The sequence below is a fragment of the Hypomesus nipponensis genome, chromosome 10 (genome assembly GCF_054491055.1).
Source record: "Hypomesus nipponensis isolate SF chromosome 10, ASM5449105v1, whole genome shotgun sequence".
NCBI classification, from domain to species: Eukaryota; Metazoa; Chordata; class Actinopteri; order Osmeriformes; family Osmeridae; genus Hypomesus; species Hypomesus nipponensis.
In genome coordinates, this window is record NC_140370.1 from 1,250,198 (window position 1) to 1,273,394 (window position 23,197).

Below are 23,197 nucleotides of genomic sequence, written 5' to 3' on the forward strand. Positions count from 1 at the left end.
ATTTAAAAAAAGAATCTATGCCCACCACAAAAAAAAACATGTTATTGATATTTTACTACATTAGTTGTAGACCATGGTGAAAATGTGTAAAGTTGTAAACTTTATAATATATTAAATATTACTCTGTAGGCCCACGTAGCCTACTTTACCTGTATTCACGCTATATAATGTAATTTGGTCACAACATGCACGCCTGCAGACATACCGAGAGAGAACCCCCAAGTGAGAGAGAACGTGCCTGATTCCACCTGCGGAGGATGGATGGATCACAGACTTCCTGTCTGACACTGGGTACACAAGTCTCTGACTCCCGGTCCATCAGCACCGGATCTCCTCAGAGCTGTGTCCTTTCTCCTCTGCTCTTTTTCCTGTACAGCAACAACTGCACCTCCAGTCCGTCAAACTCCTGAAGTTTGCGGACGACACCAATCTCATTGGGCTCATCTCTGGTGGAGAGAAACCTGATTATAGGTGGGAAGCTGACAACCTGGTGACCTGGTGCAGCCAGAACAACTTAGAGCTCAATGCTCTCAAGACAGTGGAGATGGTTGTGGACTTCAGGAAGAATACAGCCCCACTCACCCCCATCACCCTGGGTGTTAATAACGCGTTAACGCAATCTCACTTTAACGGGACAAAAAAATAGTGCCGTTAACGCAGGTTTCTTTTTGACCCTGGGAATCCCCTGTCGTCACATGACTTCGACTACCAACGGTACCTGGATGATGGAGAGAGATGGGAAGTTCCATTTCAAAAAGTTGTGAGACGGCTCGGTTGATAAAACTAAGGCTGTGTGTACTGATTGTGAGGCTGAGTTTAGTATCACCGGAGTACTTCCAGCCTAAACTATCACATGCAAGCAAATCACACACCTAGCAGCAGCGTTAGCGGTAGCAGCAGCAGCGTTCACTCCGGTAATATATGGCAGACAACACTCGCAAAAGAAGCGAGCAGCTGACTGGGTTCAACAAAATAAAAACTGTGTTGTTCAATATTAAGGTCAATCTGTGGTTGCCTAACTATGTTTGAGTGAGCAGTGGCGGTTCAAGACAAATTTTACTGGGGGGGCCAAGGGGGCACAGTGTTTAATCAGAGGGACACATTGAAAATTATATTTGAACATTAAATACTTTAATTTTGCTTTACATTAAAATCAAACAAACGGCTCTGGCTCTGCCTCTTACAGCTCCTCAGTTCTCTCAATACTTTGATATGTTTCTCTAACTTTTTTATTTACTGGGGCAAAAAAGGCTGCAATGTCCCTTCCTCATTCATGCTGACTACTAGAAGAAGAAAAAGTGTAAAAAGAAAAAAAAGAATTGATTTTTATTCAGTCAGCTAAGGGGGGGCCAGGGACATTTTTACAGGGGCACTGGCGCCTGTAGGCCCCCGTGTAGAACCGCCCCTGTGAGTGAGATTTGAAAATTTATGGAGCAGGATATCATAGTAGGCTGTGAGATATATTCCAGAACTAACTTCTAATTTTGTGGATGTTCATCATCAGTATAGTTTGTGAGTGACTAAAACTCCCTCACAATTTAAGTTGTGTTCCATCTGAACTTGTTATATGGACATTATCATCCAGTTAGGCCTATTTGAAGTTTTTAAGTACACCCTTTTAATGTTTTATTTGGGTAACATTTTTACAAATGAAATAAATAACGCAATTAAATATTTTAATCGCTTGACAGCCCTAATTGTAAATGATGGCAACTTTATATTTTATTTTAATTCTAAGTATTGCTAGTCTATGTACCTTTAGTATGGTTAGATCTCATATATAAATATTCCTATGTTTTTTATGTATGCACCTTCCTGCCAAAGCAAATTCCTTGGCTATGTAAACTTTTATGGCGATTAAAACCCTTTCTGATTCTGAAGTCGATTTTGAAAATCAGCAGAGAAATTCACCTACGTTCCTACGTTCCTACCCTCACCTATGGTCACGAACTATGGGTAGTGACCAAAAGAACGAGATTGCGAATACAAGCGGCTGAAATGAGCTTTCTCCGCAGGGTGTCTCCCTTAGAGATAGGGTGAGAAGCTCGGTCATCTGGGAGAGGCTCAGAGTAGAACCGCTGCGCGTCAAGAGGAGCCAGCTGAGGTGGCTCGGGCATCTGATCAGAATCTAGACGCCTCCGTGGTGAGGTGTTTTGGGCACGTCCCACTGGGAAGAGGCCCCGGGGAAGACCCAGGACATGCTGGAGGGACTATGTCTCTCGGCTGGCCTGGGAACGCCTTGGGGTCCCCTAGGAAGAGCTGGTGGAAGTGGCCGGGGAAAGGGAAGTCTGGGCCTCCCTGCTTAGGTTGCTGCCCCCACGACCGACCCCCGGACAAGCGGTAGATAACGACGACAACGAAATTCAAGGAGATGGACGACATCAAATTAATTCTCAAAGTTGAAAAGCACAGCAAGTTGCATGACCCCCAGTACCAATTTTACAATGACAGCGTAAAGAAGGATCAATGCTGGGATGCTGTTGGAATAACACGTTTCCTAAATATAGCCATGTTTATGTACCATGTCAGCGTTACATGTGTAAAAGGAAAGCTCAGAGGAGCTGAAAGACTTGGTGACTGGCGCAGAGAAATGCACGTCTGGTAGTGATGGAGCCGGCTCATATTTTTTATAGATTAATATAGCCTATAGAAATTACATGATTATGTAATAATGAAATAAAAGATTTTTATTGAATTAGTCAATTATTTTAAATACAAAGAACAACAAAAAATTAATTATATAGGCCTAAAGGTGCACACACATTCATTTCAACTGTCTGATCAGCCTCACATTCAGTTCCTGTGATCAGCCTCACATTATGTTCCTGTCAATCATAAACGCAATGTCAACCAATTACTGCATGAGGGAGGGCCGAGACAACTCACACACACACAGTCAGACGAGTAGTCAAAACTCGGAGGACAGAGCCATAACAAATCAATGCAATTTTTAAGTATGATTTCATTTAATAATTAAATTTGAATTGTTTTCAGACCTATCAAAGTCATAGTCAAAACATTTATTTTTTAAAGAGCCGTTTGGGATCCAAAAGAGCCGGCTCTTTTCAGTGAGCTGAGTCAAACGAGCCGGCTCACAAAAAAGAGACGGAATGCCCATCACTAACGTCTGGTGTGAACAGCCTTGCGCCAGTCGTAGTCGATCGTGACGCTTCCGGGTGCTTCGCAGCCAGTGTGTCCCAGGGGTAAGACTGCCATCAGCTGCCCTGATTAGTTTATTTGCTCTATCTCTCTTTTTACCTCCCTCTTCACTATTTCTCTTCTCTTGTTTAAGGCTCTCGGAACCAAACTGAGATGAAGTGTCAGGACCAGATGGATGCATGGGGATGCACTGAGTGTCTCTCTTTCTCACACACACTCAAACACAGTCTTTTCCTACAAAGCAAGATGTCACATCCACTCTTACACTTTTGCTCAGAGACACAGTACACAACATTATGGATAAACAAATAAAGACTAAAAGTCTGAGGTGAAAGTGACCTTTAAGGATATATGAACTATATCTACAATCATGTATCTTCTATGGATCCCTTTGCTGTCATTATTGATCTCATTGCAATTTATACTCAATATGGGGGGGAATTTTCTCACAGTGGAGATCTGATTTGTCCATTTGATCCTTGCTCTCAGGGGGAGTTCCAGCTTCTTTTTGTGGCTCTGGTTGGACAGGTTCAGTGAGCTGGTGGGGGGGCTCATTGTCACAGGCCAGTTCAGACTCATCAGTGTGGGAGACGCTGCACTCAAAAGTAAATTCTGACTGGTCCTCTGTGAGGGAAGGGCTACCCTGGAGGACCATGTCAGATGTTGGGTCTGTTATATCACCAGTGTTTTCAAACCTCAGATCAGATTGGTCCTGAAAATTGACTGGACACTCTTCATAAGCAATCTCAGGTTGGCTCTCCATGTCAGGCGGTGTGGGTTCCCGTGGCAACGAGAGGCCCCGGTGGCGGTTCCATAGCTTGTGAAGTTCTGTCACCTCAGAGACACTAGTGCTGGTCCCACTGTCACGAAAACTGGCCAGAGGGGGGCGTACTTTCACTCCAGTCACTGTTACTGAACCCTCAATGGCTTTACGCAACTGGAGGAAGGAGAAAGAGAGGGAATAGGTGGGTGATGGGGAGAGAGAAGATGGAAAATGGAGAAGAAAGTTAGACAGAAAGTAGGCATTGGATAAAATTAATTTAAGTGAAAAGTGTGGGTGTGAGTGTGAGAGAGGGGAGTGATTAACCCCACACTGCATTTGACAAAACAGAAATGGAGTGCAAACACGATTATCTTTTTTTTAGGACCTGTAATGAACAACTGTTACCATGGGAAACGAATCATCAATGTTGATCAATTGTACTGAGGGCATTTATAATGATTAGCAAGTAAGACTTTATTTATATAGCACAGTTCATACAAGAATTGTAGCTCAAGGTGCTTTACATAAAATCAATAAAAACAATAATACAAGTGATAAAAGTAATAATTAAAATAGCAACAATAGTATAACTAATAAAAGTAGTAAAACCCTTCTGAGATAAAATTACTTAAATGCTTAGGTAAAAAGGTAGGTTTTAAGCTGTCTTTTAAATATGTCTAGCGTGTTTGCTTCCCTAATATTTATGGGTAATTTGTTCCATAGTTTTGGGGCGTAATTAGCAAAGACCGAATCACCAATCTTCTTATGACTGCTTCTGGTGACCTCTAATAGGCCTGCATTTGATGATCGCAGTGTTCTAGCTGGTGTGTAGTTTATAAGGGAGTTAGCAATGTAGCTAGGTCCTTGTCTGTGTAGAGCTTTGTATGTGAGGAAAAGGACCTTAAAGTCAATTCTGAAGGTAACAGGGAGCCAGTGTAAAGTAGCTAGGATAGGACTAATGTGTTCTCTCCTTTTAGTTTTGGTTAATAATCTAGCTGCAGAATTTTGAATGAGCTGTAGTCTTTCAGTGGTTTTCTTGGGAAGACCGATACTGTTTCAACATTTAAAACTAGATTAAAAACGTTCTTGTTTAGTCAATTCTATTATTGTTAAAGGTAAGTATGTGTGTACTTTCTATGTAAACCTGGGGTGTGCGTTTGCCTATGTGTGTTCACATGTAACTTTTAAATTGTAATTTTAGCTTATGTTCACACTGCCCATTTAGATGTTACAAATAAAGTGGACCTGTTATTGTATATTGTTACTGTAATAGTTCTGTTGCTGTATATTGTTATTGTTATAGTTTACTGGTTGGAGACAACGGGGGACTGGTTGTTTTCATCCTTATTCGTCTAAATATAACCTATTTTAGAGTTGTTTCCCCCGGAACAGATTTCATGTTCCAACCAAGGGGGGCTGTCGCTGTCTTGGTGTGTGGGGCTGCATCAAATACCCTCTTAGCTTTGTTAAATTGCTACACTAGTCCACACTTGACCGGTGGGGATCTCATTATATTACGACTGCAACTGTTAGCTGCTCCTGGCATTCTCTAATCCCTGTTCTCCTCTCTGTCCCCTCCACACATCCCTTGTAGTGTGTTTCAAAACCCATTGACATTGTATGACTATGTTTAGCTTGTGTTCTGCTCCTCTCTCTTACCAACCGTCTCTGGAGGAGGGGATCCCTCTCTGAATTGCTCCTCCCAAAGTTTCTTCAATTTTTTCTCCCGTTGGGAGTTTTTCCTTGTCTTCCTTGAGGGTTTAGGTTGGTTGAGGGGCAGTTCTATGGGCGTATGTGAAGCCCTCTGTGACATGCTTGTGTGTAAAAAGGGCTATACAAATACATTTGATTTGATGTGTTTATAATCTCTAGCACCGGACCTGAGACACTATCAAACACTCGCTTAAAAAATGTTGTGGGTATAGGATCAATATCTGAGGTTGTGGAGTTAGATTCGCTGACAATTTTGGAAAGTTCACTAAGTGTGATACAGGTAAATGTGCTCATGGTTATGTTGCAGAATCTACTGATGTCAGTTTCGACCCCACTATTAATAATACTAGCTCTGATCAAAGTTATTTTGTTCTTGAAGAACAAAGCAAGCTCTTCACATTTAACTTCTGACAGCTAATATGAAAACAATCTTTATCTGTCAGAATAGAGTAGTTAACGATTTATTGATAAGAAAAAAAAACTACAACGAACACTTCAGCCTCGCAGTAAAAACGGAATTGCCCCGAAATTTACAATCATCAACATATACAATACATTCTAAAACTGGTTGTTCCCATCCTTGATTGTGATTGGCTATATCGCGTTCCATGCCGTTGTAAAATCCAGCATAACCTCACAGGTTGTCCTCATAACATTCTTTAACATTCCATATTACTGCGCATCGAATATTTCAAATTGAAAAAGATGGCAAAGGTGTCCATCTGGCTGTTGCGTGGCAACGATTTATGTAAGAACTATACTTTGTATTAGCGGAAGAATGACGGTTTATTATTAAACGATTTTGTTTCTAATTATTTTTATTGATGAAACCATATCAAATATTTGTAGTAACAGTTTTAGAAAAGCAATAAGCCCCGCGAGTCTGTGGTTTACGCTGATTTTAGAACCGGTAAGGGGGTTTTCGGCACTAAGCTTCGCGCCTAACAACTCCCCTTACCTGTTCTAAAATCAGCGTAAACCACGGCCTCTTGGGGCTTATTGCTTAAATACTCTATAACTAATATGTTAAAAACACATAAAATGTTGTCGACATGGAGATAATTCTACAATTAAAAGTTTGTATTTCACAGAGTTAAAAGCTAAATTATTGTTGATCACTACTACCAGCTTTGTTATGAAGTCCGACAAGGAGTTTAGCCAGTGCAGGTATCGCACTTGTGGTGTAGCGTTTAGTTCCCCTGGCTAGAGAATACTGCAGTGAGTTCCTCAGCTGTCTGCCGTGCTGTTCTCCCCGGGTAAGAGGCAGCCAGGAACAGAAGCGTGGCGATTGTCTTACTTTGTTTGCAAAGTTAAAGCAGAGGTGTCTGCGGTTACAGAGAGTTAGTAGGTGTAATGACCGTAAGGCTGTTGGAAAAATTGAAGATGTAACACATTTATCATGTAAAAGAATGATTCTGTGTTCAGCATTCCTTATGTGTAGAGAGAGGCCTACCCCCAAATCAGAACTTTGGGTAACACGAGGCATATGTGAACAAGGTGACCTGGGCTGACCACTCTCTTACTGGAGAGGCCATAAAAGATGTCTGGCCTTATCGGTATTGGATGAATCATATGGTCAAGCTTACAGGGGTCAAAGAGCGCATACACGCAAGCCAGATCTATGCAAGGAGCCAATGAAGAAGAGCCATTGCAAATTTGCATGCCTTTGTCTTAACCAATGACTGTAAAGAGTGGGGTTGCTTAAATAGTTAGCTAGCACAACATGCTAGCAGGCAAACTTTGTAGCACAATGGCGTGTGATGTTTTTGTCTCCTTGTGGGCCAGCCGCAAGCAATAAAGCTTTCCTAAACTTGATTACATAGTTTAGTTTACATAGTTTAGAGTACAGAAAACGCGAGTTTTTTCACGTTAGCTTCATTTTTCGCCACTAAAACTTAATTTCTACTAAACCGTGCAACGGAACGTAAATCCCAATACAAGCAACTCAATCGCTACCAAGACGAAACTTTTGACACCTAGGTTGTGTATGTAGTCCAAATATTGACAAAGTTTTAGGGGTGGGAAAATAAATAAATAATAATATATGTGAGATAACAATGGGTTGTGACCTTGACGAAGGCAAAGCAGACCCAATTACTGTGTAGTCTACTTCTTCTGAAATTCGCAGACAGGAGAGAGATGCTGTCTCAATCTAGTGACAGGTACAGACCTAAGGAGACGGATTTGAGAGGATTGTGGTGACGGATTAGACACGCTAAGTCCTGGAAAATGACCCGAGGTGAACGGGGTCATTCTGGCTTGTGTCAGAGGAAATGGTACGGCATGGTACACGTGAGTCAAGTGTGCACTTTGTTTGATGACATTTAAAACTGAAAGCATGAAGCCAAGGAGCTCTCCACCTTTATTACTAATTTAAAAACTATTTGATCAATCGAATATAAAATCTCCTGCCTGGCCCCCCAATGGTGGAACCAGCTCCCCACCTCCATCAGGGACACTGACTGTCTCCCCACCTTCAATAAAAGGCTCAAGACGCGCTTGTTCCGGGAGTACAACGGCACTTAAGAATGCTTGGCTGGACTTGTTAGTTTCCTCCAGGATCACAATGACTCTTATTGAGTGACTCGTTGCTCTTTTAGGTTAGATATAACAAAGTGATGGCTTGTACTCGCTGTGAAATATTTTACTGTTGATTGTTCTTCTACAGGTACAGTCCTGCACTTTTGTGGTTCATGTTGTTTTAATTTGTAACTTGTATAACTGCATGCTCTTATGGGTCTCCCCTTTTGGCACTTGTTTAGCTTTTCACAATGTATGCTTCATGTTTTGGCTACTTGCAATGTTTGGGACTATCTCGTTGTTATGATCAGTGACCTATGCTCTTTTGTAAAGCTCTCTCTTGGAAGTCGCTTTGGATAAAAGCGTCTGCTAAATGAATAAATGTAAATGTAAATAAAAGCATCATAGAATGTACAGTAAAGTAACATCTAGCTGGCAGTCAGTTATTTCAAATGTATAGATAATGTTTAACAGTAAAATCTAAATTTAGTTTGCACCTAACATATTTGAGTGTGCTAAAGTTAGCAATAACGTCAGCTAGTTCGAGGTGTATGCATAGGCTAACTATAAGTTAGCAGCACATTTCCCGTGTTTAACAATAATTAAACATGGACTTACCTGAAAGTGATGCACGGGCATCATCCCGCAGTTTATTTCTTTTTCTGCCCTTGACTCCTGTTGCTTTTTGAGGCCATTTTCGAAAAGTTTACCTAGGCTACTGTCAAAGTTCGTCAGGCCACTGAGATAGGAAAGGGCACCCACGGCGAGCTTGAAAAGTTGAGTGTGTATTAGTTTTTTTGTGGGGTGGGGGGGCACCATCGTAATGTTTTTTGAGCAATTAAATATATCTCTTGTTTTGCCTGTTTTGTGATATACATGCCTAAAAGGTGCGTAATATTTATATAGGCCTACTGAAATAATGTCGGCATTATAATTATAATAACTATGATGATTTTTCAGTTGGCAATTTTTTGGTGCCCCCTCAGGACTTGGTGCCCTACGCACAGCGCGTAGTGCGCGTTATGGGAGCGGCGGCACTGGTTGCATTAAGGCTTAATGCTTTGTTTTTGATAAACTTGGTTGTACTACAGAAAGTATAATTAATTTGAAAAGAAACAGAAATTGAGAACATGCAAGGAGATTTCAGGATTTGTGCCAAAGTGATGTCTTATCATGCAGAGGTTGTAAAAGAGTTAACAGCAGGCTGGAGAGAAATGTCTGTTGATCTAAAGTCCTGACCGCTCTATAGGAGATCATCTTTGGGGGAGGGGGAGCTTCTTTTGCCTTCTATAAAATGGAGATAAGTTTGACCGAGGGAGTACATCCTGTGACAAAATCTGGGGTGACTTAAGGGTTAAACGGGTTGTTGTTTGGTTAAATTAGGTTTATAACTCCCTGACCTGGAAGAGAGAAATGCTTATCGTCTGACTTGGAGAGGAGCTTTTATATCAGGGCCTGGGTTCAACTATCACTGTACTGTCTTAGAATAACCTGACTGACAGTTTATTGAATGTTTGATGGTTTTAGAGATGACCATGTTGACAACAAGTAGGCATGTTCTTATATCCTAAACATTGCTGTATTAATTTCTTTGTTGCAATCTTTGTTTCAATTTGATTTTGTGTGGTTAAGGAGATCTGAGATCCAGGTCTGCCGGTGGATGCATCAGACGTCAAATGACCATTCTGCTGCGTGATGGCGGGTTTTACCCAATACCATGGGCTTCCGTCATACCCAAGCATTCACACTACTAGACTATAAAGCTGTATAGTCTTATTGGATATTACACTTTTTTTATTAGTTATTTTGATTTGATGTATTTATGATTGTATTGACTGTGTGCAGGGTATATACAGCAATCCTTAAGTTAAATTCAATACCTTTTAATACCTTTTTTACTACCTTCTGATTTTTTTTTTTATACCATCACAACACTGAGTTTGCAAAGTGTTAATTGGCGACCTTTCTCACGTTCACGCAGATTTTTACATATATAACACTATACACAACAGAATAGATTTAGAGACTCGCTGATGTTGACCACATATTGCACACATTTATTTCATTTCGTGAGTAGAAATAAAACAAAACAATAAACTCCTTAAATAACAAAACAAGCAGTCAGAAAATATTCTTATGGCAACTGTCTTAATTGAATGGCCTTTCCCTCAATAGTTTTGTCCAGTTTGACCTGTTCCTCTTTTTTCTCTTTGTATCTCCTTCTCAGTGTGTTGGATTTGGTGATTAGCTGGGCCCTTTTTGACCCAGCCATCCCCTCTGCCTCCTCAGCCAATTTATTGGCATCATTTTCAAGGATGGTACAGACATCATCCAGGACTCTGCGTTGCTGTCTGAGCTCCACTAGTTCTTCCACTGCAGCCTTCAGTGTCTGAGCAGCACTCTCCCTCTTTTTGCAGTCTTGCTCAAGGTATAGCCTGTACTGGGACTTTGCTGAGGCCACAGAGGCCAGCAGGTCCTTGGTTAAAGGCACCTTGAAGACACCACCACAGCTACTGACATTGTCACATATTAACCTCAGTGCCTCCAAGGATTCATCTAGAAGGTTACACGTTTCCACCTCTTTGTTTATGGAGAAGCCCCTCTCCACAGTGGCTTGTCCATGCGACAGAAGTAAAAGGCTCTGGCAGAACCTTAAAAGGTCCGTGTATGAGTTGCTGAGCGTTGAGTGTAGAAACACATCCACACGCTGCTTTAAAGGTTGAAAAGAGCGGAAGCGTTCATCTCTGCCCTCATGGGACAGCAATGACGTGAACTGCTGGATGATCACATCACCTGCAACATTGTAGCTTCACAACCACCTTAACCAGGCCCTGCAAACATTCTTTCCTGAAGTTGAGCACAGAAAGCTCACCCAAACTTGCATCCTAATTTGCCCTGTAGTTCCTAACAAATGAGGAACATTAATGAATGTTCATTGCAAATGCTTTGGAAAAGAATCTGTTTAATTTTTTTAATCTGTATTTCTTTTTCTTCTTATTATTATTATTTTTAGAAGTAGTTGTAGTAGCAGCCTTAAAATAGTAATAGCAGTACTTCTAAGTGTCAAAAGTGAATTTTACAACATACATCCTGTTTCATTGTGCAGGCAACCCAAAATACATGTGCATCTCTGATTTTTTTTTTATAGTAGTAGGATATATCAAAATTACCTTGATGGCAGATTCAGCTCCCAGGCCTATGTCTACACTCTTAGGAGAGACCAAGTCCCTTTCATCTGTTAGATCTATTTTGATGTCTGAGGTCCTGGAGGAGCTCTCGTTGAACAAACCGCCTCAGTAAACTCTTAAAATGGCAAAACAAGCAGTCAGAAATCAAGCTATTTACATACAGATTCATCAAATGCAATCAATTATATAAAACATTTACAGTGATCATTACCATCAGCAACTCAGTCAAATCTTTGGCCAAGAAGGGCAACACTTGCTCATCAGTTTGGAACTTGGTCAAGAAGGGGTTGAATGTCCTTGCAATTGCGAGAAAGAACTGGAGTTTTACAATAATTAATGGATCCTTTCGTGCTGCTACTATGGTGTCATATGAGGTTGTGCAGGGGACTGGAACCCTCTTTTTCTCTGCAGCATCCACATACATCTTAAGCACTGGCCAAACTTCAACTGCTCTCTCTGCCACAGGAATGTTTTCGACCCATCTATGGCCACAAAATGGTAAGGGAGAGCAGGATGACCCTGTCAGGCTTGTGAAGTCTTCTCTCCTGGCAGGAACATTATGAAAGAGGAAGTGCATGGCTCGCAGACGTTTTTCCAACTGCCACATAGTGAAGCCTGCCTTTTAAAGGATTGTGGACGGTGGGAAGTCCACAGCTTCCAACAGTGACAACTTGAGCACCTCCGTAGAGCTCTGCATGCTCTTTCTGGAGAAGATCCACGAACTTAAAATTCACATTGAGGCCATCCATGGCAACTGATAGTAGTTCCCTCATACCCAGTTGTGTAACACATTCCTGTGAATTGACACAGGAGACAATTTGTTAGAAGTTATCAGTCAGATACAGTAAAATAGATCTCAACATTCACAAGGCTTGGCACTTGGGGGTAAGGAGAAGCATACTGCACACACATTTGATTTCAATTATTAGTTGGTATTTTAGCAATGAAATTATTATTTTTTTTCCACCAGCAAACCTTGAGCCAAATATTACATTTTTATAACTGTGATAGGTTACTGAACTTAACAAAATACTAAAAATATGTTTGACTTTCTTGTACCTTGGAGCTATACCCCACAGGTTCATAAATGCAGGTAGGCCTACTCAGCTTCCATTCAAGTAACTGCAGGCCTTTGGCCAATTTAATCCTTTTGTGTAGCCAACAATACATTTGCCAACATTTTTCTATAATACATAAAATCTTTGTGAATAAATAACTCTTCAAATGAATGACCACAGGATGCCGCCTAAGTAGGCCTATATAGCAAAAAAAAAATATATATATATATTAATATATATTAACTTACCTTGATGTGATGCAACAAATCCTCGGCCCTTCCATGTCCCAAAAACTGAGATCCAAAGTATCTGGATTGGACAAAGCCATCCTACCAGTATCGAACATGGATATCAAGCTGTTTTTTCTTTGAAGCCTGATTGAGGCTCTCATCAAACATTAATACAAATGGCCCAGCATTGTTGATGCCATCAACAAGCTGTTTTTTGAAGTATGGGGCTAGCCCAAATCTGATTATGTAGCCGGTTTTATCTTTCCCACACGTGAATGATTTGGCGATGTCAGAGTCGAGAAACATATCTCTAAAAAGCTTTGAAATGCCTTTGTTGGAATTGAAGGAGTGGTGCTTAACTGCAGTTTTTAAACACCACAGAGTCTCTGCACGAAGTGTTGGTGTGGAGCCCAAAGTCACCTGGAGGTTAGAAGTAGTTGCTGTAGCCATTGCGTTGGTGTGTACCGTAGCACTAGTTTTTGGAGGTGCAGCAGCACAGAAAGTTAAGAGTGGTAGAGTTAACTGCTGTCGCCGACCGCGCATTCCATTTTTATGCTTCGTGGACTCCATATGCGACCGAAGTGCATTCGCTCCCATCCAGTTCACATTGATGGATTTTTTGCAAACCGAACAATAAGCCTGTAGGTCATCACCTACTACCGGCCTGAGCCATTCCTTAAACTCTGGGTTTTGCACCCAGCTGTCAGAAAATTTGCATTTCCCCATAGTTGTCTAGACGTTAAAGATTTTCAAAAACGTAAGCGAGCCAGTTATGTTTAAGCAAAGCGTTTGAGATGTTGAACGACCACTGATTATGACGTCACCATCAAACATACAAAGTTGAAACGAAAGATCTTTGATTATGTGCCATGGTTAGCTAAAACTCGCAGAAACAAACTACAGCGAACTTTAGCAGAAATAATTTCAATTAGAATAGGACACTTGATAGTCAAAAAAAAAAATACCTATAAAAAAAAAAAAAAAACACTAAAACCAAATGTAACACTTTTAATGGCATTAAATTTGTCAATTTTGATTGATCACCTTTTAATACTTTTTAAAACCCCGCAGACACCCTGTGTGTGTTGGCGTGGTTTTGGAATAACACATTTTATTCAGGATAAACAGGAGGGATATGTTGGAAAAATTGAAGATGTAACGCTTATCTTGTATAATAATGATTCTGTGTTCAGCATTCCTTGTGTGTAGAGAGAGGTCTACCGCGCGCGCCAGGTCTTTGCAAGGAGCCAATGAAGAAGAGCCATGGGACATTTGCATGCCAATGACTGTAAAAAGTGGGGCTGCTTAAATAGGTAGCTAGCACAACATGCTAGCAGGCAAACTTTGTAGCACAATGGCATGTGATGTATTTGTCTCCTTGTGGGCCGGCCGCAAGCAATAAAGCTTAATCTTAAACTTGTTTACCGACTGACTGTGCAGTGCTTGATAGATTAATATTTCTAACAAAGACGTTCAGATATGTAGTGTACTGTCGGCCCAGCAATAGTTCTAAATTACATTTATGAAACTAATATATCAAGAGGAAAGACATACACTTCCTCTTCCTGCAAAGCTGTTAAGCGTGTTGTGTACCCTAAATGCATATATTGTACACAGTAATATGTATTCCCTGGGTGGGTCTGTGTGTGTGTGTGTGTGTGTAAATGTGAGTGTTGAGCCCACACCTCTTTAAGGGAAACCACTCCCACAAGGCGTCCGGTACTGGTTACATAGGCATGGTCCAGACCCAGGAGAGAGAAGATGGTGTGAGTCTAGGAAGAAAGCAAAGGAATAAACAGATTGAGAGTATTCGAGAGTTGAGGATAGAATGAGGAGCACAAATCAAAGTTGGTTGAGGGGCAGTTCTATGGGCGTATGTGAAGCCCTCTGTGACATGCTTGCGTGTAAAAAGGGCTATACAAATAAATTTGATTTGATTTGATTTGATAAAAGAAAGTGGGGTGAGATAATGCGGGATATATCAATTATCAAGCTTGAAAGGGACAGAACAACTCCTTTCTAAATAGGACAATACCATAAAGCAATAGCAATATATTGATTGATTGATGTCATCCATCATGTGACAGGTTAAATGGACAGTACACGGAAAAAATGTTTTTCACATATTTTTTCGGGGAGTCTTTGAGCACCACAAAGTCTAGGGCCAACTAGCTCAATTAAAAAAGGCAGACGTCTCTTTGACTGATATCTCCAATACTGGGCAAAAATAGCGCACCAAAACAGTCTAGATTGATAAATAGCACTCTAGGTAAGAGAAAAACTATGTATTCAGATTTTGGGGTAAACTGTCCCTTTACCAGACACTGGTAGAGAGATGTGTACACAGTTGTTCACACAGACACACACGCACAACAACTCACCTTATGGAGAGACGTCCTCTCCACCAGCTGAAAAGGGGCAGGGTCAATCTTACAGTTTTTGAAATCAACTGGCTCATCTAGCTGTTGCTCCTCCCACTCTGCGATCTGTGTGAGTAAGTGTAACGGTCCATTCACATGGAAGAGGTCCACACCCAGTCTGTGTACTGCATCCACCAGGGTCCGTGTACCTTGTGTCCATTGGTTTTTCTATTTTGTAACCTTTGTTGACAAACGCGAAATAGGGCCGTAATATCGTTTTGTCATTTTAGTAACTCAAACACATATTTAAGTATTACAGCTTGTTTTTGGTTATTTCGGGGGGTTTTTGAATAATGAAATAACCATATAACACAAATGGTGTAACGAGCCATTAATCGTTGTTTAGATTATTCCATATCCTTTATGCCAATATCTGCAAAAGATGAAAAATAGGCTCGTAATATCGATTTGTCCATTTTTGATGTCAGAACCAGATGATGGGGAAATGCGTGGATTCCGTTGTTTTGTTTTATTTTGGAATAACTGAATAACCATTTAACACAAATGGTATAACGAGCCATTTACTCGTCTGTTTGATTATTCCATATCCTTTATGCTGGTATCTGCAAAAAAAATGAAAAATAGCCTCGTAATATCGTTTTGTTCATTTTGGATGTCAGAACCATATTATGGGGAAAGTCTTGGTTTCCGTTGTTTTGTTTCATTTTGGAATTACAGAATATCCATATAACACAAACGGTATAACGAGCCATTTACTCGTTTGTTTGATCGGCCGTATTGTGCATACTGGCACAAGTCAAAAAGAGAGAGAGGGAGAGATACTAAACGATTGGGGGTGTTATTACTTCCGAACACCAGAGGACAGCAACGACCTGTGATCTGTAGGCCTACACTCTTGACGACACAGCAGCAGGTTCTTTAGTAGGAGACACACACCAAACTGGAGGCACACGTTAACCGAGTTTGCTAGTTGCTACTTAGTTAATACATCTTTGATGAACCCAAGTTTCTGTAATATATATTAGAAACATTACAAGACGGGGCTCCAGTGTGTATTCAAACAAGGCCAAAAGGGCCAGATGGTATCAGTTGAAAAAGACAATCACACCTGTGCAAGAAACCCTCCCCAAGCCTCCCTCCCCCCACCTAAATTACCTTTCAGCTTTGTTGTACGTTTTAATGAAGTGCATTGAGGCAATCAGTGAGCACATCTTCCCTTTTCATTCATAAAAAGATATTTTCCATCAATGTACAACACGTTTTAGCCAAAATCAGTGCATTCATACGCTGTTACACACCATTCAAAAATGTCCTTTGAAAGACAATTACTGTTCTGCTTGTGACGATTCGTATATTAGCCTATACTTCTGTGATTAAATTTAGTATACCAGCTTGAGACCACCGTAGCCAAGGGAATGAGAATGAATGCAATTAGAGGGGCGGCTGTGTCTACATACAGTTTTTCTTGTTGTTTGTTCATAATTTAAATATTAAGTTGGTTCCAACCAAGTAGGCCTACTTTAATTGTACAGGAGGCATTCCATGAGTGCTGATATTTGACAGCCTCAGACAGCATGTCTGCCACTGGGCCTTATGTAAAGGCTCTTGTCTTGATTTGCAATGTAGCTAGGGGAGGTTCTAGACCATGGAGGGGGGGGCAGTTACATTGGGGCCAGTGGTGCTGTTAGAGGGGCCAGTTACATTAAACATTATTGTTGTCATTTCGTTTTCTCCATTGCAGTGTAAACATTAACAGGCAAAAGCAGTGGCACCCCCAGAAATGTTTTATAGGAGTGGCCAGATGGGGCCACTGAAATCTTGGGGAGGCACTCCAAAATCAAAAGCCATAACTGAATTTCAGGGATTGTATTATGCTGCTGTAGTATATAAGTTAGTTGAAAACAGCAGTGGTCTGGGGAAGGGTGATAGGATCTGAGTTTGGAGATATGGATTTATATGCCGGATTGGTTTGATATACAGTACACAGTCATCTTTTATGCAGGATACAGAGAGAATAGAGTATAGAGACTTAAACAATTGGAAAGCGTGAGAGGGTAAAGTGAGTGGAGAAAAAGAGAAGCAGAAATGTGCAACACCCTCCCATTACCATTATATCTAATTCACTCTCCTCAGTCTCATCTGTGTTATATGTCTGCAAACTGCTTTAGTATGGGCCTACACACAAGTTATTAAAGTCATTGGACTTGTGTGGGGAGGATTTGACAAGTGTGATGACTGTATTCCTCCACTGATACCATGGGCTTGGATATGGAGCTGGACCAGTTACTATTCACTTTGACTTGATGCCTGTGACCTGTCAAGAATGAATGACACCATACAATGGTGAAGGGCTATAACCCAGGGTTCATTGCAACTGGTGTTGGAAAAACACATATAGTAGGGCAGAATAGAGGAACTCGTTTGGTCCCTGGTTAGTCCCCAAAAATGTTGCAGAAAAAGCAGACAATATGAGATAGCATTGCATCAAGGCCCAATTGGAGCAGAAGTCATAGGATATTTACAATTGTAGTAGGCCAAAATAATTTTTGGACACTGGAGCCCCGTCTTGTAATGTTTCTAATATATATTAAAGAAACTTGGGTTCATCAAAGATTTATTAACTAAGTAGCAACTAGCAAACTCGGTCAACATGTGCCTCCAGTTTGGTGTGTGTGTCTTCTACTAAAGAACCTGCTGGTAATTCGTCAAGATCGTAGGCCTACCGATCACAAGAAAATGTTTTAAAAAGCTAGTTGTTGCTGCCCTCTGGTGTTCAATAGTAATAACACCCCACATCATTACACGTCTCTCCCCCTCTCTCTTTCACTTGTGCCTGTATGCATAATACGGCCGATCAAACAAATGAGTAAATGGCTCGTTATACCATTTGTGTTATATGGATATTCCGTAATTCAAAAATGAAATAAAACAACGGAAACCAAGCCTTTCCCCATAATCTGGTTCTGACATCCAAAATGGACAAAACGATATTACGAGGCTATTTTTTAATTTTTTACAGATACCATCATTAAGGATATGGAATAATTAAACAAAAGGGTAAATGGCTCGTTATACCGTTTGTGTTATATGGTTATTCTGTAATTCCAAAATGAAACAAAACAACGGAATCCACGCATTTCCCCATCATCTGGTTCTGACATCCGAAATGGACAAATCGATGTTACGAGCCTATTTTTCATCTATTGCAGATATTAGCATAAAGGATATGGAATAATAACGATTAATGGCTCGTTATACCATTTGTGTTATATGGTTATTTCATTATTCCCCCCCAAAAACGAAACAACCAAAAACAAGCCGTAATACTTAAATGTGTGTTTGAGTCACTAAAATGACAAAACGATATTACGGCCCTATTTCGCGTTTGTCAACACAACCAATGGCCACAAGGTACACGGACCCACAAGAACCCAACACTTTATTTTCCAAAGTTACGTTAAATGTTGAAGTTCAAGTAGCAGTGACATGAAAAGACTATACTCATATAGTATATTCAAGCAATGGCTAACGACAGGCCATGGCATATGGTTATATCACTGCTATGGGGAGCACACATATGAATATACAGTATATAGCACCTTGCACATACTTGTTACTGTGCACAAATATGAACTCCTGCTATTAGAATGGAGACCTTTGGGAGTTGCAGATACAGGTACAAGCAGCTACAGTTCTTGACCAGAATGGTTTGTAGAAAATAGTGTGTAAGTACATAACTACTTCAACTTAAAAACGAACAGCAACTGCTTATGGATTTAGATGCCTGTTGAAACTGGACTTCTTATGCCTGACCGGGACCCAGCAACACATTACACATTACAACACAGTATTCCTAACATTGACTGACAATGCACCTGGTAGGGGTTAAGTCTCACCTCAGTCGTGGTCATGTCATCTTCAACTTCAGGTGGGTCCTAAAAACAGACAAAGACTACGTTGGTACACAAACACACCTGGATAAACCACACAAACAAATGTTCACACACCAACACTGGGTTTCACATACACATTCAGAATTATCCAGAATCCAAAGTGTGTCAAATACATTTTCATGTAGGTCTGCAAGTCATTAACTTAAAAGAAAATATTCACCAACCAAAAACCAATGTTCTTCAAACAACATTCACTTGATTTCCACCCAAAAGATAATCATAAACGAAATTAGACTACTGGATCAATATAGATCTACTATTTGATCACTATCTGACAGAATGAGACACTCAAAGGGGTTACTGACTGTTTTTAGGGGGTATTTCACACTGTTCCTAAAGGTCTCTGAATATGGTATGTAACATTGTTCGAGCTGAAAATTCCCCGGGTGCTGTTCTATGCCCCCTTATACATCCAGTGAGCTGAGCGCTGATTGGTTGGTTTACAACGAGGGAAGCTGCAGAGCAAAGACGCAACACGGCCACAGCACTAAAACAACGAAGGCGGAGATTTGAAATAAAAACGTACAAATAAATGTATTGTGTCTACACAACACTGTTTTCAACAGATTGACTAGATATAATTTCAAATGATTGCAGGGCTGCCAACTTTTGCAAAAACCTTGGAGTGAGATTTGCCCCCCCCCCCCCCTCCAGTTAACTTTTCTGGGGGGTATCATGATTACAGAAAGGGATTGTATTATTTGTTATATTGAAACATTTTTTGAGACTGCTAACGATCCGAGTGTTAATCAGGCACAGGGCCAGACTTTGTAAAAATTATGGGCTTAGCCCAAACCCAGGACGTATGGGTTTGATGTGATGCAAGATAAGTACTTAACACACGTAAGGCGAGTGCGCATAGCGCCCAAGCAATTTTTTTGCAATTATTTGAGCGTAAAATAGTTTAATTAAACTTCATGTAAAATATTAATAGATGTTTATCAAAAAACCTTGTCTAGTGATGCCATCACTCCGGCCCTGCTCCCATCCATCCTCGCTGACGTGTATTGTTACGGTAGGGCCCCCCGGCCCAGCTATCCGTGGCCTATCTGAGAAAACTTTTTGGAAAAGACGGGCTATGGACCCAACCAACTCTATATGGGAGGGGAGAACTCCCTCACATGTTACAACCCATGCAGAGGCTGGGTTCTGAGTCAGAATGTGTAACGTGTGTAGCCTATTTTAAGAGAAGATAATACTAACGCGACAAATGTCAACAACAAAAAATCTTCGACGGGACCAGAAGTGAAGCGGTCCACCGGGGACTCTCCCGATTACCCACCCCGGCCCTGATTACAATGTTAACAAGGCTACTTGGTTGGCGTTGCCTTTTCAGCATGAGATATACAAGGTGTGGCGTGAGGGCGTGTGAAATGGTTGAAATGCATGTGTCTCACAGCCAAAGCGTGAGAGTTGGCAGCCCTGCGATAATGTTAGTTGTTTCCACTTCTGTTATCGAAGCAAACAGGATTGCTTGAAGTGGGCAACGTTAGCACTACAGCTTAGCAAACAAACTATTGTGATTCAACTCAGCTTCAGTTAGCTCTAGCTATCTTGCTGAAAATGGATCTGGACAAACATGCATCTTGAATTGTAGATTTACATGACAACCAGTGTTGGGTGTAACGCATTACAATGTAATGTGTTACAGTAGTCAGACTACTTTTTTTAGGTAACGAGTAACTTAACACTTATTTGATTGAATGAATCTGTTACTAGTTCCTTGTTCAAACAAGTAACGCGTTGCTTAATTTAGTCTTTTGGTCGAGAGCACTCAGCATGTAGCTAAAAATCTAGGAATGTTGAGGCAACTTTTCGCTAGGTACCTACGAAAACGTCTTAATCTGCTAGACAGGTGGGTTCCCCTTCGTTCTTTTGGTGCGCAATCTCACGAGCCCAATTTACCCGGCGTCATGGAGCCGACTAGCTAAATAGTTATTTAAGACTTGCATGTACAGGCCTACGTAATGTCACATTAAATAATGTATTGAACTCAAGCTTTTGTGATGTGTTGCTGTATCGTTCAGTGGTTTCGGTTTAAGATTATATTGATTATATTACAGTGAGTAAAATAGTCTGGTTCAGTACATAAGTGAACATAAGTGTACATTTTGCTACCATATACCTAGCTATAGCTTAGCTTCGTTTTGCTCCTAGATTCAAACTTATCCCTTGTAGAGCTAGCTAACTACTAGACTTCTGCCTGAAATGTTACAACATTATTTATTGATTAAAGAGTTTCTTGATTGAAGAGCTTCATACAAATATTGCTTTTCATTATAGTGGATTATTACCTTAATCCGTCTTGCTGTATAATAAGGATTGATCATGTTATATGCGAGTGACACTGAATATTCAGTACAATATGTGCTATTGCTGAGGTCAACCCATTAAATGTGCCTTCTGGGCATAAGTGTGACCAAAGTAAATTGTGTTAGATATAAAATACTTTTCTTAATGTAAACAAAAGTAACTTAACGCCTTACTCTACAAGCAAGTAACTAAGTAACGCAACTAGTTACTTTACAAGGAATGTAACTAGTAACTGTAATTAGTTACTTTAAAAAGTAACGTTAACCAACACTGATGACAACACGGGTTGTTTATTTGAATGAAACACAGTCAGGAACATGAAATAACGTTAGCCCCATTGCCAATAAACTAGGCTAAATCATCACACATTCTACCTATGCTCTTGCGTCAAAAAGCTAAACTAGCTAGTTTACATGCCTACAGTCTAGATGTTTTCGCTATCTAGCATTCCTTGCAAATCAGAGTTAATAAAAAGCATATGAGCTAGAGTCTAGCTAACATTGACTAGACGGGCATGGCTGATGTTTGTCTATACCGTAGCCTAGAAAATCCCTGTCAAGCCCCCACCCCTCGCCCAAGCCCCCACCCCTCGCCTCTCAGCTTGAAGCAACGTGGATGTAGGTGGTATTGCATTTCATGTTTGACTTCCGACTCTTCCGATCGTTTTTATTCTATTAACTCCAGTCAACATTTACAAAACTATCTCCCCCAATAATTTTTGTTCGATTCTCGAACCTGGCTAATACTACTAGCTTTTTCATAGAATTTTTTTTCGGATTTTTGCTAAGTTTGAAACCAATCCGAAATGGGAAAATTAGCACCCCATTTATTTGCCTCGGTCAATAAAAGTTGCCTGCAAATTTGCTCGCGGATACTAACAGGGCACAAGCACAAAAGTTCACATTGCTGATTTACATTGAGCTGAATGAGCCATATACTTATATAGACCAATTATTTGTTTGTTAACATTCGGGATGCGCGTACAATGTGGTTGCAGAAAACCGGGAAAGGATAGCATTTTAAATGGCAAAAGGACCACACGGATAATACAAATAGTTAGATTTAAAAAGAGGTCAGGGAGGACAGCCTTTAAGAGAGAGCGATTACCCATTGATCTGTCGCATCAGAATTTTGATTCGGGTCACGAAAGTCTTGAAATTTGAGTGGGAATGTCGCCTGGTACAGACTGCATAGTCGAGGCAACCATGTCTTCACGTCATGTCACAAAGTTCATAATTTTACAGTTTAACAATCAATTCTACATCTAAAAAGTTGAGCAAGGCAGCTTTCAATAGATATGGGAATTCTGCTTTCAGCCAGCTGGTCCGATTATTTTTCTGATTTGTTTAAACTGGCAATCTGAGTGAGACTGCATCCCCGTTACACTGTTTTGGTGTTAGCCTCAGTCAGACTCGCTCACTAGCAGTGTGCACAATGTTGTATTTCACTCCATACTACACCAGAAACGTCAGGGAGGACTGCCTAATGTAGATACGAGCCTGATGAAGATAGCCAGCATTGTGGATTTATTTAACCAAGCCTGTTTCATTCGTCATTTGCCTGAGAAAGCGACCTCCGTCAGCCAGGCTAGTTTTGCCCGATCACTTGGTCAGGCTATTTAAGGGGCTATTGGGGTCAAGTGACTTGTGTGCATAGACAAGTGAAATGTAAATGTATTTGTCCAAAGGCCAAGAGCCTCAAAAAGTTAATATGAAGCCCTGCAATCCAGTGGCCAGAGATATGACGACCTGATCGACACTCCAAGTGTAATAGACCGGGGAGAAGTTTGTATTTTGCAACCGACATGCGCAGTTGAGCCTGCTTGACTGTTGTGTGACATCGGGTGATAATTGGTCTATTGCATGAGCACAGGGAGAAATGGCTTGAGTTGCCTGCCCTGTTGTAGCAAGTTTAGAAAA

The 23,197-nt window shown here is 40.7% G+C and overlaps 1 protein-coding gene and 1 pseudogene across 1 annotated transcript in view; both read right to left on the reverse strand.

Annotated features, from left to right (window-relative positions):
- Positions 1-2,748: 2,748 nt before the first annotated feature.
- The window catches only part of clcn2a (chloride channel, voltage-sensitive 2a), a 223,899-nt gene continuing 203,450 nt past the window's right edge, over positions 2,749-23,197 (reverse strand). The window contains exons 21-24 of the mRNA XM_084707792.1: positions 18,909-18,947; positions 15,013-15,117; positions 14,317-14,403; positions 2,749-4,096 (exon numbers count right to left, since the gene is read on the reverse strand). Coding sequence (XP_084563918.1) covers positions 3,569-4,096; positions 14,317-14,403; positions 15,013-15,117; positions 18,909-18,947 — 759 coding nt within the window. The 3' untranslated portion in view covers positions 2,749-3,568. The remainder of the gene's footprint in view (positions 4,097-14,316; positions 14,404-15,012; positions 15,118-18,908; positions 18,948-23,197) is intronic.
- On the reverse strand, positions 10,290-13,357 carry LOC146270791 (uncharacterized; annotated as a pseudogene).